The 19,739-nt window shown below is 40.1% G+C and overlaps 1 protein-coding gene across 9 annotated transcripts in view; it reads left to right on the top strand.

Annotated features, from left to right (window-relative positions):
* EZH2 (enhancer of zeste 2 polycomb repressive complex 2 subunit) overlaps positions 1-19,739 on the top strand; it is a 66,010-nt gene that overhangs the window by 12,466 nt on the left and 33,805 nt on the right. For 4 of the 9 annotated variants that reach the window (XM_036121269.2, XM_078059693.1, XM_036121225.2 and 1 more), the window contains exons 2-3: positions 13,914-14,037; positions 14,642-14,770. In XM_036121269.2, the coding sequence (XP_035977162.1) occupies positions 13,921-14,037; positions 14,642-14,770 (246 nt within the window). In that variant the 5' untranslated portion in view covers positions 13,914-13,920. Of the gene's footprint in view, positions 1-13,913; positions 14,038-14,641; positions 14,771-19,739 lie in introns of those variants that run through there. The other 5 variants (XM_036121251.2, XM_036121236.2, XM_036121219.2 and 2 more) reach the window with 3 other exon arrangements.

The raw sequence follows: 19,739 nt of genomic DNA, 5'->3' as shown, positions 1-19,739 counted from the left end.
CCTTGCAGACATGTTTACCCCCCTGTTGTGTACACTAAACTCAAATGCTGAAACTAGCTGATAACGGTCACTTGTAGGATGTCTGGAAATTCTGAGAGGTTCTGTAAATGCTGTGGGTTTAGTAGTTTGAACTACCTAGTCCTTTAAAAAAATTTTTTATTTTTTATTTTTTTTATCTCTGTCTTCAGAATACAGAGGGAACATCTTATTTGGGGGCTAGGACATAAGGACAGTGTGCAAGGCAACAATACTATGTCAGCAGAATTACCCATGAAAAGTCTAGGAAGATTCCATATCATAAATATTTCTCTTCAGGCCCAAACCAGTCCATCTCTCCTCTAGTATGAGGAATACATCATTAGTTTTGTTTTGTTTTGTTTTGTTTTTGAGTACAGAGTTGTTGGTTTGCACTTTAGGGCCAATGCTATCTGAAAAATACTTACCCTTGAGCACTAGATTCACTGAGCAGCCAAACACGTGGAGCGGGCTGTGGGAACAGCAGATTCCTATCACCTGTCTCCTGTACTTGTTGGCTGCAACGGTGGAATAAGGATCCCTTGTATTTACCTGAATTGAGTTTCTCTTAAAATTTTGCACAGTGTGTGTTATTAAATTTGTGTTAGATGTTGGCTTATCAGAGGTTTAAGATTTAAAATTGACTTCCTGGAGGGAAGAGCATCTGACATCAGATTTACCTACATTTTTGCTTGTATCAACTAGTGGTGAAAAATATGTATCTCGTTGTCTTTGAATCATGAGTTGTGTATCATAGTTTTAGTTTCTGAGCTGTAATTTTGCCTTTCATTTCCCTCCAGCAGTATTTCAGTAAACTGAGTACATACCTGATGAAAGGAGAGGATTTAGCTCATAAAATAGATTTAGTATATTTTCAAAGAAAACTTTTCTTTCTTTTTTTTTTTTTAAGATTTGTTTATTTGACAGAGAGAGACACAGCGAGAGTGAACACAAGCAGGGGGAGTGGGAGAGGGAGAAGCAGGCTTCCTGCAGAGCAGGGAGCCCGATGTGAGGATCGATCCCAGGACCCTGGGATCATGACCTGAGCCGAAGGCAGACGCTTAACGACTGAGCCACCCAGGCGCCCCAAAAACTTTTATTTCTAAATGTCAATTTAATCTGTTTTGTCTTTTGCTGAAGCAATTTTTTTTCTTTTTTAAAGATTTATTTATTTTAGAGAGAGAGAGAGAGAGAGCATGAGCAGGAGGGGTAGAGGGAGAGGGAGAGAGAATCTCAAGCCCAGCCTGGAGCCCCATGTGGGGCTGGATCTCACGACCCTGAGATCACGACCTGAGCCAAACCAAGAGTCAGAGGCTCAACCACCTGCGCCACCCAGGTACCCCTGTTGAAGCAAATTCTTGACAACATTTATGATAGTTTAATTCTCCAGTTGGTTTAAATTTGTGAAACTTTTTTTTAAAGATTTTATTTATTTATTTGACAGAGAGAGACACAGCGAGAGAGGGAACACAAGTGGGGGAGTGGGAGAGGGAGAAGCAGGCTTCCCGCGGAGCAGGGAGCCCGATGCGGGGCTCCATCCCAGGACCCTGAGATCATGACCTGAGCCGAAGGCAGATGCTTAACGACTGAGCCACCCAAGTGCCCCTAAATTTGTGAAACTTTTTAAAAAGTAATCTCTACACCCAGCATGGGGCTCGAACTCAGGACTCCGAGATCAAGAGTTGCACACTCCATCAACGCAGCTAGCCAGGCGCCCCCTCCAATTGGTTTAAATTTAGATGGCCATTTCTTCTGTAAGACATGTCTTTGTAAACTGATAGTGTTCAGATAAACACAGGAATGCTGGTCTGTAGACTCCATGTTGAACTTAGAGTTTAGTTTACTCTTCTGCTGGAAGGAGGAGAGTGATCTGATTTTTGTGGAAAATGCATTAGTGCAGAGTCTACTCACTTTCTCTGTGACAATCAAGTCAGTGTTTTCTGTTCAACTAAGATTGCCATGTCACTGTAATTTTCCTGTGCCTTTTAGTACTATTTAACTCAGGGCTACAAATAAGATCTGTATTTTCCCCCTTATTTCTTCCGATCACTAGTCACTGGCTCATCTGTTTCCTAAAGATTCTTTAGCACAAATGCTGTTCATGACACTTGTCAGCTGTAGTTGCATGTACAAGTGGTCTGCTAAAGTTTAGGCACCAAGATGCCTGTTGCATTACAGGATTTAGCATTTTCAGAATGCCCCATAAATTCTGGTTGATAATTACTCTCCTTTCTGGCTTTCCCATGTCCTTCAAACCAGAATTTCAGAAGTTTCTTCTACTAGCGTTTTGCAGGTTGTTTGGGTGGAATGCTTGGGTCTAGCAGTAGTGAGCTGGTCTATTTTTGTCATTTTTCTCCTTTTTAAATACAAATAGAGGCATTCTAGGAATTGAAAAGGTCCCTAGAACAAGATTTTTATTTTATCTTTTTTTTTTTAAGATTTTTTATTTATTTTTTATTTATTTGTTTGACAGAGAGAGAGAGAGAGTGCATAAGTAGGCAGAGAGGCAGGCAGAGGCAGAGGGAGAGGGAGAAGCAGGCTCCCTGCTGAGCAGGGAGCCGGATGCGGGGCTTGATTCCAGGACCCCAGGAGCCGAAGGCAGCTGCTCAACTGACTGAGCCACCCAGGTGCCCGTATTTTATCTTTCTTTTATGGGGGTAGGGGTAAGTCTGAGTAAATGGGGCATTGGTTGGTAGGATGAGGTGGTTTTAGGTAGCTGGGGAGTCAGAGGAGTGACCATGACCACTGATGATACCTTCTTACAGTGGTGAAGGGTAGGACAGATGGGTGGAAACAAGCAATTTGTTTAAAATGCATTTTGTTAGACATTAGTCTCTTTTAATTTGGCATAGATGTATGGCACACTACCATTTAGATTCTATAGTTTGGCAGGGCAGAGTATTCCTCATTAAATATTCTTCACATGGATTTTTGGATTTTTTGTTTTAGTTGCAAGAAGAATGGTGATTTCTAGGACTTCATTCTTATAAATGTGTCTTTTAGAAGTATATTAGAAGTATATACTTTGAATATGTTGCCCATTCTAGGTACTTTGCAAGGCAAATGAAAAGGAGGGATTGTTAACCATTTGATTTATAAGGTGTCTGGATATACTATGGTGGCTCTTCTCAAAGCCTGGTCTGTGGACCCCAGAGGGTCTGTGAGGTTATCTTTGTCATAATACTAAAATGTCATTTGCTACTTTCTTTTCCTCCTTCCTCGTGTCGACATATGCACCAGTGGTGGAAAAACAGTGGTAGGTAAAAACTATTGACACCTTAGCACTTGGAGTAAAAAAACAACAACAAAAAACAAAACACCAAGAACCAGTTCTAGAGAATATCCTTGATGAAGTAATAAATATTTTTAATTTTATTTACTCGTGATCCTGAGTGCACACTATTGAAATGTTCTGTGTGGCGAGACAGAACCGTGTAAAAATTGCTTCTGGGTACCAAAGCCCAAAGGATGCCTCTAGGAACGGCACTTACTTAAGTGATTGAGTTGCAAGCTGCCCTAGCTGCTTTTTTCATGGAGAACATTTTTACTTGAAAGAAGGGTTGACAGACAAACGAAGATTATTCAGACAGGTATTTGGCAAACATTTTTTTCAGTGAAGGGAGCCTGTCCTTCAAGGAAAACCAACTGTATTTGTTGCTGATGAGAATGTTTGAGCTTACAAGCAAAAATTAGAATTTTTGGAAAACTTGTATCTGTCACCGTGAGCTTGACAGCTTCCCAGTAAATACTTAAAAGACTTTTCTGATGAGATCAGTGGATTTACCAAATATGATTTTTGGAAATATGTCAATTTCTGGAAAATCTGCATAACCCAGTGGACCAATATTTTTCAGATGAGGAATGATGATGTTATAAAGTCATGCACAGGTTAAAGATCCATTTGAAATGAATAGACCAATGAATTTTAATGTAGCAGAGTTCAAAAAGTTTATTGATACAATTTCAGATTCTACATTGCAACTAATTTTAAGAAACCACCACTGCTTACCGAAGAATAGTGTTGTCTTGAGGAAAAGCACTTAGGAGGTTGAATTGCAAGCTCAACTAGTCACTTTTTCATAGAACAGTTTTGGTTTAATATCAAAGCATGAGATCCACAATTACCTCAAAAGGCTGTTCAAATACTCTTCCATTTTCTAGCTAAATGCGTGTTTGGAAATGGATTTTCTTCATATTCTTTAACCAAAACAACATATTGGAACAGATTGAATGCAGAAGCAGATAAGATCCAGCTGTCTTCTATTAAGACATATTTTAAAAAAATTGGCAAAAATGTAAAACAATACCACTCACTGTTTTTTTTTTTAGAAAGGATAATAGTTTTTAAATTAAAATGTGTTATTTCTATTAACATGTAAAGGTTTGCTATTACTATTTTTAAATGAGTTATGTTTTAAAAATTTCTCAGGTTGTAATTTCTAAGATGCTAAATACCCATAGTTACAGCCCAGAGAAACTAAAGAGGTCCTGAGACCAGATGCTTGAGAAGAATGGTGTGTTTCCTCTAACTGCCCATCATTCTGCTTGTCTGTGCTAGGAATGGCCATGTGAGGAATTAACATCTCCGTTTACATCCTAAGGTCCAAATTCTTCCTCTTTTGATCTTTTTTTTTTCCTCTTCGTATAAGTGCATCTGGATTCTTAATTTAGTTATTTATTTTTTTGGATTTAATTTTGGGGTTTTTAATTTTAGAGTGTCTCTTGGTATCTTTTTTCTTCATTCATATTGCCATCAACGCAGTCAGAGCCCATCTCACTTTATTCCTGAATTACTTCAGTGCTCCAGTTTTTCCTAATATGTTTTTCAAATTTGAGTGTTAAATCTAATCTGAGGGTTGACTTGACTTTATATATTCCTTGAAAATGTACAGATAAAATCTTGTGGTAAAACCAAAGTGGAGTTACTACAAATTAAACACTAGTCATATCAGCAGCACATATTTAATGATGCTATTTGGTTAAAGCTGAATAGCCAACAGGAGAGCTTGTAACAGAATGCCATAGCCTCAGGACCAGTTTTATAATAAATCTGTTTATTTAATTTGGCTTAATAATACTAACACAGCTCATGGCTATTTGCATAAATATATTTTATAAAATGGCAAGTTAACTTTCAGGATAATCAGACCTAGTAGTTAACCTGAATGGTGGCACCCAGCAGTCCTTGAATGCCGGTTTTTTTTTTTTTTTTTTAAAGATTTTATTTATTTATTTGAGAGAGAGAGAATGAGAGACAGAGAGCATGAGAGGGAGAAGGGTCAGAGGGAGAAGCAGACTCCCTGCTGAGCAGGGAGCCCGATGCGGGACTCGATCCCAGGACTCCAGGATCATGACCTGAGCCGAAGGCAGTTGCTTAACCAACTGAGCCACCCAGGCGCCCTTGAATGCCGGTTTTAATGCCAGTTGATATCCTGTGAAGCTGTGTTGATCACTGGAGCATTGTGGAGTGGTGAGATCTACATTGAATAAATATTTAATCCAATTATTTTGGAATCTTTACTGGAAAATATTGTGCTGCATATTTTACTACTGGGTTTGCTGGTTGGTGGGATCTCTGTATCCCCTTGGCTTTGCAACAAGCGTAGGGTGCTGAGTGCCCCCCGGCACAGGTTCCTTTGTTTGTCAACTTACCATACCTGCCTTACCGTACTTACCTGTTTGGTTTCTTTCATAGCATTCAGCCCTGTCTTGCATACTAACCGTTTTACTTTGTTTTTGATCATTTCCATCCAAGTAGGTTTTAAGTTCTCTGGGGTTACAGATTTTTGTCTGTTTTATTTACTGCTAAGTGTTCAGTTTCTTTAATAGTACCTGGTATGTGTGGGATGTTCACTAAATAGATGTTGAATGAGTGAATGTATATTAATACTTCTCTCTATTCAAACTCTAAACTCAGATGCTCTTTTCTGTGTAATGTGCTTGATGCTCTCTTCCCAGCTGGGGCAGAGACGTTTCTCTGACCATCTTAAGCACAGCTAAACTAGACTTGAATTGCGTGGAATCCTTTTGGTTCTTCTGATCAGTGCATGTGAAATCAGGGCACGCTTACTTTCCTCGGTTCAGATTCTGTATTTCTATTAGTGTAGCCAAAATGTGCATTATCTTAAGTAGACACCATCTTAAAGCTTTTATGGAGTTTTTTTTCCTCTTTTTAGATTGTTCAAGTATAATGTTATCTGAGTTTTAAAATAGTACAATTATACATGGGAATTTTCCCTCAATTTTGTTTGAAGTTAAGGTTTATGAAAGTACCAACTGCCTTAATTACTACCTGTTTTTAACCTTTTTTTTTTTTTTTTAAAGATTTATTTATTTATTTTAGAGCAAGTACACGTGCTGGGACGGGGAGGGGCAGGGGGAGAGGGAGTCTTAAGCAGACTCTAGGCTGAGTGTGGAGCCTGACCTGGGGCTCAGTCTCACGACCCTGAGGTCACGACCTGAGCGGAAACCAAGAACTGCTTAACCAACTGTTCCAACTTAACCAACTGTTTTTAAATAGTTCTAATCATTGGTGCATTTTTTTTTGTTTTTTTTCCTCCTGTTTAACATTTTATATCACTTTTTTTATGTGGTTTTGTTCTGTTGATAATTTTCAAAAGTGGATGTCGTTTTTAAAATTTATTTATTTAAATGTATTTATTTAAATTAAAGATTTAGTTTTTAAGTAATCTCTACACTCAACTTGGGGCCCAAACTTATAACCCTGAGATTGGGAGTCACATGCTTCCACCAGTGGAACCAGCCAGGTGCCCCAAAAGTGGATGTCATTTTATATGTGCTGCCGAAGCGAGCACAGTGGATGTCATTTTAAAAGTGAATGTTTTTACATTGGGTTGTTGTATAATTTAATTCACTCTCTCTTTTTTCTTTTAAACTTTATTTTGGGATAAGTTTAGATTTCTGTAACCCTGGTACATTTATTAAACGTAGAAACCAACGTCAATATGTTACTATTAATTAAACTGGAGACTTTATTTGGATTTTACCAGTTTTTCCACTGATACCCTTTTTCTGTCCCGGGATCCAGGCCAGGGCGCCATACAGCATTTAGTTATCTCCTTAGGCCTTCAGATCTGTGATGGTTCTTCAGGCCTCTCATTGTTTTCATGATCTCTTGATAGTTTTGAGGAATACTGGTCAGGTATTTTGTAGAAATGTCCTTCAGTTTGGGTTTATCTGATGTTTTTGTGTGCTAAGACTGAGGTTATGGGTTATGAGGTTTTGGGGAAGAATACCACAAAGGTGAAATGTCCTTCTTATCACATCACGTTGAGGGGGTACACGATGGCAACATGGCTTGTCCCTGATCTTTTATCCATAATCGTTTGGGGTGAGGGTGGTGCCTTCCAGGCTTCTCTGCTGGGATATTACTGTTTCCCACATCACACTCTGCTGTGGAAGTGAGTGAGTCCAGCCCCTGCTCACGGGGAAGGGACCTGAGTTCGACCTCCCAGGTTAGAGAAGGATACACGTATTATGACTATTTGGAATTCCCTGTAAGGAAGATTTGTCCCTTCTTCCCCCATTTCCTTGTTAATCACTTATTCATATCATGGACTCATGGATACTTATTTTGGTAACCGGTTATAACACAATAACGTTGCGACTTCGCTACTCAAATTGTTGCAGCTTTGGCTGAGCTAGAACATAGCCCGGCCTCAGAATCCATACAGACCTAACACTTGAGTGATGGCCTGAGGCGACCCCTAGCGCAGTGCCGAAGGGCTGGGTCACTGGACCCTCACTCTCTGTCTTCCTTTTCACAGGCCACATTGTCTTTATTTCCCCTTCGGCATAAGATCTGCTTCTCAGGTAATTAATTTTTATCTTTTACCAAGGGTAACATTTATATGTCTCTCTAAATTCTCTTTATATTTTTTCTTCCTTACCTACAAATCTTAATTACTGTTAATTTATTTTTTGGTTTTTTTAAAGCAGTGGATTTTAACTTAAAAAATAAATGAGGGGCGCCTGGGTGGCTCAGTTGTTTAAGGGACCAGCTCTTGATTTTGGCTCAGGTCATGATCTCAGGGTCCTGGGATTGAGCCCTGCCCCCATTGGGCTCCGTGCTCAGGGTTCAGTGGGGAGTCTGCTTGAGGATTCTTTTTCTCTCTCCCTCTCTCTCTAAAATAAATAAATTTTTAAAAAATTGGGGTGCCTGGCTGGCTGAGTCAGTAGAGCATGAGATTTGATCTAGGGGTTATGAGTTTGAGCCCCATGTTGGGCACAGAGCTCAACTTAAAAAAAATAAAAAAATGCAATTATTAAATGAGACGAACAGCTACCGTCAAAGCATTTGAAACAAACACTGTTGAAGACGGGCAGCTTTTCAGAGTCGGCAATTTGATGGCAGTCTCACTGGGAAGTAAAAAGACGTCTTAGTTAGGGAAGGACATCAAGAATATTGTAGTCGTATTACTTAAATTTTGGTAGGTTTGGATTTGACCTTACTGAGTCTGATAGTAAAGAGTCAGAGGTGGTGCTATCAGTTTAGTTAGGGAGGCTAAGTAGTACATGTAGTTTATTGTTTAGTTTTCTTAAGTAGAAACAGAACCCAGCAACACTAAAAAAATGGCCAGTGCCTTGATTCAGCAAATCATTTAGGAATGAAGAACCTTTAAAGAGGCATCAGAGGAACTGAAAATGCCTAGGGAACTTTTTTTTTTTTTAATTTTTTTGTCATTGGTCACTCAGTAGGGAGGGGCAAGGATGCCACCTCAGGTAAAGGCCCTTCACCGGTTGGACCTGCGAGAGAAGAAAGCTGATTCTTGGGCTTTGTGTCCTGGTCCCCTAAGGGGTGGAGACTTGTGTCCTGGCACATGGCTGGGGCTGTCGAAACCCGAGAGGGCGGGGCTCCTTACCAGGTGTGCAGGAAGCAGAGCCACCCTGTTGTAACTGGTCCCTCTGAGGAGGTGGTCGCCAGAGCACATCTCTCTTACTTCAGGCATTGTTGGACATGTAATCCCAATACCAAGAATGTATCTCAGACCCCTCTGTATTTCACGTGGCAAGAACACCTAATCCAGACTGGCTTAAGAAAAAAAAAAAAGATTTTCTTGGCTCGTAACTGAAGTTCTGGAGTTGGGTTTGGCAAAGCATGCCTGGTTCAGGGCTCGGTGAGGTGATTAGAATCCATTTCTTGGCTTTGGGTGTTTTTTCTTTTGCTGTTATTGACTGTTTTTTGCAGGCTCTTCTCTCATGTTTGTGAGTTGGATTCCAGCAATTGTTTGGGCAATGTATATCCAGGTTTGAATCTAAGTGGAAAAGAGTGAGCATTCTTGTCCTCACTTTGCAGGGAGCCTCCTGAGATTTTCCCTGTGACCAGACCAGTCTGGTCATGTATCCAGTGTGTACTGGTGACTGTCGGCAGGGAGCGGTGGCCCTGGTGCCATGTAGGTGGGAGTCCTCAGAGGAGGGTTGGTGGGAGGTTTCCAGAGAAGGTGAGCTGATGCGGGGTGGCGCAGACGACACCTTGTCTGCTCTGGGGCAAAGCTGGCTCACAGGGCATGGTGTGCAGGCTCTTAGAGCTTGGTTTGATTCATAAAATAGACTGTAGACTATGTAATTTTCCTTAATTTTATGTAAACTATATTTATGTTATTCTGTAAGGTTTTACTGCATTGTATGAAGGTTTTGATGGTTTCCTGCCATAATCTGGTTTGTCTTTTGAATTAAAACCTGTTGTTTTAGTTTTACTGTATATGGGTAGAGTCTTGTTTTAACGACTAGAGCTATACTCTGTTTTGAATAAGAGAAATCCTTTTCATATCCTGGACAAAAATCCTACTAGTGCCATTTTACTTATGGAACTAAACAAATCTTTTGAATGAGAAATCTAAAAATCGGACGTATTTACAAATCCTCATCCATTTTTTAAATTTATTTATTTATTTTTAAGTATTTTATTTATTTATTTGATAGAGAGCAGGACAGAGAGGGAGAGAGAATCTGAAGCTGGCTCCACACTCAGAGCCAGACGCGGGGCTCGATCCCACGATGATGAGATCATGACCTGCGCCGAAACCAAGAGTCTGACGTTTAACTGATTAAGCCACCCAGCGCCCCAATCCTCATCCATTTAATGGCACGTTATTTTAATACAGGTTTCTTCCTGCCAGTATATGAATGTTTGGAACTTAATACTTACTGGGCTTTGGTATGGTGGAAAGCAGAGTCAGAAGACCTCATTGGAGGCTGTCATTCATTGGGAAGGGTGAGGGGCTGGCTGACGTTTGGAGGCTTACTGCATGCTTAGAACTAGGTGATTCTGTGTGTTTGGTGTTGGCAACCAACTTGGAGGTACTGATGTTATCCTTGTAGTACTTGCTTAGTAAAAAAAAATTCCAGAAGCTCCAGGTTTTATATTCAGGATCTCTTGACCGTGGGGTCTGAATTGTCCTGAGACTCATCTCCTTGGCGGTTTCTTGGTGGTGGGGTACATTTCCCTCATTTTCCTTGCCCACGCCTGGGAGTCCCCACCCTTCCTTTTCATACCTTGTGGCACACCTAGATTTTGTGAGCAGTTCACCATTGGTATATGTTAGTAGACGTGTTTTGTTTTTGTTTGTTTTAAAATGTATTTGCCAGGGGCGCCTGGGTGGCTCCGTTGGTTAAGCCTTTGGCTCAGGTCATGATCTCAGGGTCCTGAGATCCTGCTCAGTGGGGAGCCTATTTCTCCCTCTCTCTCTGCCCCTACCCCTGCTTGTGTGCGCACGCGCGAGTGTGCTCTCTTTCTCTCTCTCTCAAAAAAAGTAATGTATTTGCCAGGCACACAGCCAGGCTCTGAGATTTTAAAATGAATAAGAATGGTTCTTGCTACTGAAGAACTTCCAGTGGGGATGAACTGGAGTGAAAAACATGAAAATATGATTTTAATATGTTGTAAATGCTATGATAGTGGGAGGGGATTTATTGTAAAACATTCTTCTAAATGGTACCTTAAATTTCATTACTTTTTTAGTCGACTAGCCTGTTTATCCCTATGGGTTCAAAGAACAGTCTGCACACTTTTAGATTTATTTCTTAGATTGTTACTCAGAGGTCATGATCCTTGTATTTGGATAATTCCCATAGGTGAATTACCATAATTTTTCTTTTCTTTTTAAAAGATTTTTATTTGAGAGAGAGAGAGTAAGAAAGAGAGAGAGAGAGAGAGTATGAGAAGGGGGAGGGTCAGAGGGAGAAGCAGACTCTCTGCCAAGCAGGAGCCCGATATGGGACTCGATCCCGGGACTCCAGGATCATGACTTGAGCCGAAGGCAGCCGCTTAACCAACTGAGCCACCCAGGCGCCCATACCGTAATTTTTCTTATTTCTCTCTATTGTGCATAGTTACCAGATCATCCTATGGCTTAACACCTTCACTTATATACTTCTTTATTTGGAAGAGCTGTGTGAAATTTCTAAGCATGGAAATCTTGCCATACATGCCATCTTACAGAGAGGTTGGTTCCAGAATCAATTTTGAAATGTTGTGTTCTTATCTTGCAACTTGTACAATTAATACCTTTGGTCAGAGGGACTTTTGTTGTGACGTACTTCATCAGAGACGTTGTTACTACTGGTAGGAACACCATGGGAGGGACTCCCCACTCTTCCACAGGGAGGTTCTAGTATGAAAACACGGAATGCTAACTGGTGTAACGCTGTCTCTGCACCAGTGCAGATGTGCACCTTAAAGAAATGAACTGTGGTACCCCCGGGTACCGCACGCCGGGGGCGAGTTAGCGCCAGGACCCTGCTCCCAAGTCCCGTCAGGTGCACGGGCAGCACCTGCACGGGACCCAGAGTTTGTCAAGGCCGCCGACGGACTAGTTGTGGGTCAGTCTGGGAGCTAAGGAAGCAGGATAATCCCTTTTTATCTGATGGCTTTCCCTTCTAGTTCCTAGGCCTTTGAAGTGCTACAGGTCTGAAAATAATTTGTATAGACTTACTGGAGCTCATCTCTTAACTAGCAGATATGAAAGCAAACGATTACCACAGTTATTTCTTAAATAAAGCCCATTTTTTCCCTGACTTCGGTGTCTTTTTGGCCTACCTCACCATCTTCTGTCATCCTCACTTGTACTTTGCCTCAAAGGTGGGGTCATCTTCCTGAGTCCAGTCTTTCTGGGTCTACCTTTGCTCCCAAAGGCAAGGTCACGCTTGGAACCTTCTCAGTTATCTCTGTGGCCTCATCCAACTGACTTAGCTCAAGTTCTGAAATCTCTTCATTCTTCTCATTCCCTCAGTGCTTGTAATTTGGGGTCTTTAGCTAGTTTGGTGTCCATCTTCGTTATCTGGGCAGAGCCCCATACCCAGCTGTTCCCTGCTCATACCTTAGGGTCCCTTCTGTTCTTTCTTGGCCTTTGGAAATCCAGCTCAGCTTTGAAGGTTGAGTTGTCACCTTTCCTGCCACTCCCTCCCCTGGACTTTTTCCTGTATATCTCATACTGTATTTTCTTCTCTTCAGCTTGTTGGGTGGGACCTAAGCTCCACGAGGGCAAGTTCTGTGTCATTTATCTTTGTATATTCAGGGCCGGGTTCCTAGTAGTCGGTTATCCTGTGCTTATCTCACCCCTCTTTCAGCCTGAGTAATCCACGAGGCTGCTTTCTTTGTCATTGGTGGGTGGGTATTCTGACAGAAAGTTACCCACTGACCTCCGGCCTGTTTTCTCTAAATCTTGTCTCCTTAGGTGATTCCTCTGTGCCCGAGGGTTTTATGTGGACAGGTAAATGAAGCCCTACTTAGTTACTGGCTATTCAAGCCAGAACACCATCCACTCCCATATTTAAGTCATCACCAAGTTTTCTCTTAAGTGACTCTTGAATTCCTTTACTTTCCTCATCACCAGTGTGGTGGGAGAAGCTACCCTCCTCTCTTGTGCAAAGACTACTGCAGCCCTGTCTAACCCCCTCTGCTGCTCAGCGGCTCTTTCCAGAATGTCAGTCTCCCCCTTCCCTTTTATTTAAAAAATTCTGGCTTTCCTTTGTTCCTAGATAAATGAAAGCAAACATCCTTAATGTGGCACCACCTTTGCAGCGTCTGACAGAGAAATGTCCTAATCTTTTGAAGGCACAAGTGTGATTTTAATACTTTGAGAAGCAGATGTTCTAGAAGAGGACACTTGTTTAGACTTAAAATGGGGACTCCTCTGTCGTATGACTTAGGCACCTGGGGGACTATAGGCTGTCCCCACATTTAAACAGAATTGGTTCCTAGAGCCTGCAACTGAAGATAAGGCTGAAGAATTTACTTGGCATTTGCTTCATTTCTGGTTTGCTAGCTGAGAAACCCCTCATGTGAGTAAAGGTGTACAAGAGGCAGAAATACAGACTTCTCAGTGTTGACGGCGAGAAGCATGGTTAAAAGCGTGTGCAGGGGGGCCGCTTTCATTTGTACATTTGTTGTACGTTGTACTATATATTTTTTACTTTATTGCTGCACGTACATTTTTCTTTTTCACATTTCTCGTTTTCAGTTACGTTATTCATTTATGCCTGTACCTGCTGACTTAATGATGAAAAACTTAGAGTAACGTGTCTACATTTTTTTTTCCTCCAGAAGTGTGGATCTCATAGACTAAAAACTAGCTTGTTGTAGTATGCTTCCTTTCTGTAATGGGATCACATTTCTGTAAGACGGCTGCTTTTTAGGAGTGGAGAGCCTTTGTCAATAAAAATATCTTTTAAAAGTTGTATTCAATCAAAACTTAGACGGTGAACGAACTGTTTTACGGATGTAACCCTGCAGCCTGAGTGAGCACCCTTCTCGCATGTGTCACCGGCATCATGTACTGTTTCTTTTGTTGATTGTTAGTTTGCTGGGGATGAAAGCACAAGTGATCATATTCAGGCTGGTTAGATTAGTGATTTTAATGTGAAACCATTGCTTTTAGAATAATCATGGGCCAGACTGGGAAGAAATCTGAGAAGGGACCGGTTTGTTGGCGCAAGCGTGTAAAATCAGAGTACATGCGACTGCGGCAGCTCAAGCGGTTCAGGCGGGCTGACGAAGTGAAGGTACAGCTTTTATCTTCTGTGGAGCGCACCCATGGTTAAGGTTAAGGATCGTCCCCCCCTCCCCCCAAGATAAGTTTCAATTTGCAAGATAAGTCCCTTTTCAGCCAAGGTCATATTTGTAGTAAGATAAATGAAGGCTGGGAAACCCAGGGCCTTGATCTGTCTTAATTAACCTAAAGATGGTCCCAGGCACGGTAACGAGAATGGAAAGATTGTAATCTAATGGCTAGTCACTCTGCTTTGAAATCACTATCTTTTTAGTGTATCCTTTGTGTTGCACATGCAGATTGGGGACCCAAATATAAAGGGATGTGTTTCAGGGTTTTATGTTTCTAAAGTCATTGTGATTTTGTTTTTATATGATGTTAACAAAGAAAGGATGGAATGATTTTCTGGTCCCCGCCCACTCTTAATGAAATAATCCGTGTGGTGCTTTTGTGTTATTCGAATGTGGGAAACTACAGTTTAGTGTAAAATCTATATGTGTTTGAAGGAATGCTCCTGTTATTTTTGAGAAATCACTAGATTTTAACCTGCGTTAGAGATACTATGAATTTTCTAACAATGAACAATTTCTCTTCTCCTCTCCTTCATTTTTTTAAAGAGTATGTTTAGTTCCAATCGTCAGAAAATTTTGGAAAGAACGGAAATCTTAAACCAAGAATGGAAGCAGCGAAGGATACAGCCTGTGCACATCCTGACTTCTGTGAGCTCATTGCGCGGGACCAGGGAGGTTGGTTAACTCACGCACTGCAGTAATTATCAGTGCATTCTGGTTTTTGCTGTTGCAATGTTGGTTGGTTATTGATAGGAAGTCATTTACCTCAGGATGTCCATCTTTTTATTGTTCTTTCTTTTTCATGTGCAACTATGAGTGGCTGCCTTAGGTAACCTACTAGTTACTCCTATACGAGAGCTGTAGTGTTTAGCATATATTTTCCCTGTTACCAGGTAGGTGTGTAGATTTTTATAGGATTGTTGATTTAAAAAAACTGTTAAGTTAAATGCTCTTTAACGGCCTCATCAGATCACTGTTTAGAGCAAGGCTTTCTGACTCACAGTTTTTTTTCTGCCCCTTAATATAAATTAGCTATGCTATAAGAAATGTTTCCTTTTCATTCATGTTCATGGACTATGAAAGTTTTTTATTATTTGAACGTTTTGTTCAAATTCTAAGGCTCTCTACGAATTTTTAAATTCAATGTTGAGAGATCAGAAGTCCTTTTCTATAGCATTTTCTAAAGGAAGGTGATAGATCTTAATCCTATTTTCAAAAGAAGGCAATAAATGTATGGCAGGTTTTATAATTAAAAGACACATAAAACACAGTGGCAGTAAAATGAAAAAATGGCAGAAGCCTGGGGCACCTGGATGGCTCAGTTGGTTAAGTGTCTGACTCTTGATCTCAGCTCAGGTCTTGGTCTCAGGGTTGTGAGTTCAGGCCCCCCCCCCCCCCCCCCCCCCCCCCCCCCGCCGTGGAGCCTGTTTAAAAAAAAAAAAAAAGAAAGAAAATGGCAGAATCTGAAAAACGTATCGAACTGATCAGGAGGGGTTTGGGTGAAGCACTGCAGCGTAAGTACCTGTCCATACAGGAAGACACGACTCAGGAGGTGGGATGCTAGTGGAACGGGCACCCAAACAAGAAGAAGGAGGGAAGTGATTCGGAGTGTACATTATACCACACAGTGGATAGTTGTTTCTCCGAGTGTCTAAACACAGGAAGCATCTAGACAGTGGGATCTATTCTAAAATACGTTTTCAGTGAGGATGTGATACTTAACAAAAAATTGTAATAAGCAGTAATTGGCTAGCACATGAGACACGCTGGCCTCGGACTTGTCAGTCCTGCCACAGTAGCTTGGTCCTGTGATGACTGTGATCATGCTCTGGTGGTCTTGGTGGTGACACATGACTTGGAATGATTCTTAGTCATTTATTCGTTTTGTCAGGTGACAGCTCTTTAAAGCTTGGGCTTGCAGTTGTGTAAATATGTATTCTATGCTGCTGACACCTCTGCGTCGTCTGGGACAGGTCAGGCCTACCTGGTGGAGGTAAATGACTTTATTAATACACCAAGGGTGAAGGATTCGTTTCTACGCAAGTCAGAATGTTCTCAAAAGGGAGAAGGATGGGGCTTCTAAGTAATTCTTTGGAAAGTTTTGTCTGGTGACCTTTTGGAAATTTTGAGGGTAGAGGAAAAAGAAACCTTGTTTGTTCTCCCCGGAAGGATAAATCTTAGGGATTTGGAGAAGTAAGTAGGCACCCATGGAATACTTTTTGCCACCCATTTCGACTCTCAAAATGCTACTGAAAGCCCATCTTATACTTATAAGTAAAAGTTCACAGCAATTATGATTTCTGGCAATGTGCTGGGTACTCTGCACACATGAACCTCCTTTAATCTTTGTGATAGTTGTATTAGGCCTTTTTCTCCCCCTGGACGAGGACACTGGGCCTTGGAAGACTAGTCAGTTTGCTTGCTCCAGTGATCTGATGCGGGCCCAGAAGAGCACACTTTGCTCAGACACATTAGGGAATGAGTACAGTTCATTGTTTATGTACATAAACTTGAGTTGTTCATAATATAATTTTAAGGACAGTTCATTCAAATGAGTACTACTTGAATTTTGCTTTTAGTTTTGTCAAATGGAGATAAATGTAAAGATATCTAACTTTTTAACGTGACTTTATGTGAGAAATAGTAAGAAGAAATGAGCATTGTAATAAAACAGAATTGTTTTCTAAACTTAGTACCCCATGCAGATTGAGAAGAATCATTTTCACAAAATAGGAGGAAAGGAAGGCAATCACCCCCTGCCTCAGGAACTCAGTTTTTGTTGCATGGAACTCTGACCTGGTCAAGGTTGTTAGTTTTTGAGCTACTCTTGATAGCTGATTCTGCTTCAAATGATTCATCTTTTACTTCCCCCACCCCCAACCCCCTTTAAAACCATTATCACTGACTTTTGGAAGCTGAACGTTTATGCAGTTTGTGATAAGCTTTTGGTGTTCTCACAATAAAAATAATAAAATTTTAGGACTGAAAAGGACTTTAATGATCTCTGTCTAATCTCCTTAATTTGTAGATGAGACTGTATCCCGTTTTATTTTTCTTCAGTTTGAGCATTCCCAGCTGTATGTCAATTTCTTTTATATGCTTTAAAAGTTGGAGTCCGAAGTAGGTCAGAAGCAGGAGGATAAATAAAAGTTAGTGTGTTTTTGCAAAGACTTTCCTAGTAGTAGGCTTGGCAGAAGTTCAGACTGCAATGTTGGTCCAAACACCTAAAGTCTGTGGCTTTCAACATTGGGAAGTGCTGTTATAACATTGTTTTAATTAACTGCTTATTTTTATAAGCCGATCCTTTGTAAGTGCTGTCTTCGGTTTAAATCCTTTGCGGCATGAGGACCGTTCAACGACAGTTTTCAGTTTTTCACTCAAGTCTTCTACTTTAATCCCTTCTGTGCGTGTAAAGTAGATGTGCTCAGTTTTAAAATGACTGGTTTTTATCTAGGTTATTTTAGTGAAGAACGTCTGACAAAGGTCACACTCCCTGATCTAACGAAGTGGCCGCTGTAGACGCTGACTTCAGATCAAGGAGCCCTGCACTTGAACTTAGAGACCCCGTCTTCAGTATAGTGTTTTCTTAATATGTATTTCTAAGATACTTGTGGGTACTTGTTTTTTGGTGTTGAGGTTACAGAACCTAATCAGTGTTGCTCATACAATTTTTATACAGAATGTGTCAATATTTTTCTTTTTAAAAATACTCCTGAATTCTTGAAGACAGTGGCGGTATGTTTTACATTTATTTCCTTTGCTCTTTAGTTAATCTCTTTAAGGAGCAGTCACCTTAAAAATGTCACTAAATGATGAGCACAGACCAAGGGATACATACCTTATTGATAGAGTATGTGGCTGTTTTTAAAAACCATTGCTTCAAAACAAAACAAAACAAAACCCCAAAAAACCATTGCTTCTAGTTGACTTTTGTTACTTTGTCTTATCAGTAAAAAACTTGATCTTCTCTAAGTCTTCGCATCGGTAGTCCTGTTCTTCAATGTGTCTGTTTTTCCAGTTTTAATGAAGAAACTGGTTTAGGAGTTAACTCTTAAACAGTTCTTATGAGTGCATTTCTTTTTGTACATTTGTCCATTTCTTGCTAAAAACCAAATGGCGCTTATTTTCATTGATCTTCATACCAAGATTTTTATTACCTGTGTGTATTATGACTGAAAGAGAGGCTTGCTCAAATGATGTCTGTCTTCTGGGCAAGTGGTATGATTGGTTTAGTAATTTAAAAATATCCTGCCAGTATGCATTTGTAGATTCCCAGGAGAATTTATGTTCTTGTAGGAATTTTGTGTCTTGTTTACTAATGAAAATAGAATTTTTAGTGTATATTTACATGTGGGGCTTCTTCAGGATGCCTAACACAGCAGGATCATTAGAAAGACATCATAGTCCTCGCATTTATGAAGAAGTAAAACATTTTAATACATACAGGTTTGATCCTCCTAGTAATACTTGAAATGACTATGAGTTCATGATCTATCGTTTGATATTTGCAAATTTTTTGTGGGGGTGGTGGAGAGTCTTCTATCAAAATAACAATGTAAGTTATATGTTTGCAGTTTGGACTTACTATTTTTATTGAAGGAGAAAGCTAACATTGTCTCATTTACATGTAAACACTTGCTTGCATTATTTATTGACTGGTAAGGCACTTTCCTCAGTTAATTGTAAATAGAAATTTTTGTTACTATTTACAAAGAAAAAATGATACACTAGTGTACCCAGTATATAATTTAGTGCTCTTAAGTACACTCTCAACTTGCAATATAGTAACATGCTTTCTTTCCTTTGTAAATTTCAGGATTGTAGAACCAGTAGGTCTAGATTCTCATGAGCCATTTGAGCAAATACGGCAGGGAGCAAGGTCATTTTTCTCATGTCTTAGAAATAAATGGATGGTTCTTAGTCTGAACACAGCCATCCTTTCTTGGTGCCTCAAGGAACTAGTTTCCAAGTTGCTTACTGTAGCTCTTTGCCTTTCTTTAGCCTTTTATTGGTATTTATTTGGAGAGTTGAGTCCTGTGGTAACTCTGCCAGTCCTTCCCACCCATACAACTTTTCAAATCACTGTAGCCTTAGCTTCCTCTCTGGCTTTCCTTAGGCTGAAATAGATGGAACGATTCTTACATGACCATAAAGGAGGATTTCCTTTTTTTTTTTTTTTTTTTGAAAGGAACTAATGTAAACGATTTATGCTATTCCAAGAGGTCATTTAAAAAAAAGAAAGGTCACTTATGATGTTTGCATTTATATATCACTATCATATTAAATATATATCATATACTTAATGTCTGAGTTTAACTTAAGATTCTGTATCTGACATTTGGAAAGTGAATTTTTCACAGATGTCAAGTGTTTATTTTGTGCACCTAATAAACCAGAAGTTGCTTTCAATTTGCTGTTTTTCTTCTAGAACATTGTGTATATAGTTGGTGTTTTATATACACACATAGTCAGCTGTTTAACTGACTACAAAGATCAAGATCATTGATCAAGATCAAAGATCACTGATCTACAAAGATCAGTTCTTTTCTCAAAATGCAAATTTTGACAGCTACTTTTAAGAACAGATTGAAGCAGAAGAAATGCTTGTCTAGCCTGCTTTGTTAAATTGTTTATTGCTCTGAAG

The sequence above is a fragment of the Halichoerus grypus genome, chromosome 12 (assembly GCF_964656455.1).
Source record: "Halichoerus grypus chromosome 12, mHalGry1.hap1.1, whole genome shotgun sequence".
In the NCBI taxonomy this organism is placed as follows: Eukaryota; Metazoa; Chordata; class Mammalia; order Carnivora; family Phocidae; genus Halichoerus; species Halichoerus grypus.
Note: the sequence above shows the minus strand (reverse complement) of the source record. Positions and strands in the feature narration are given on the sequence as shown.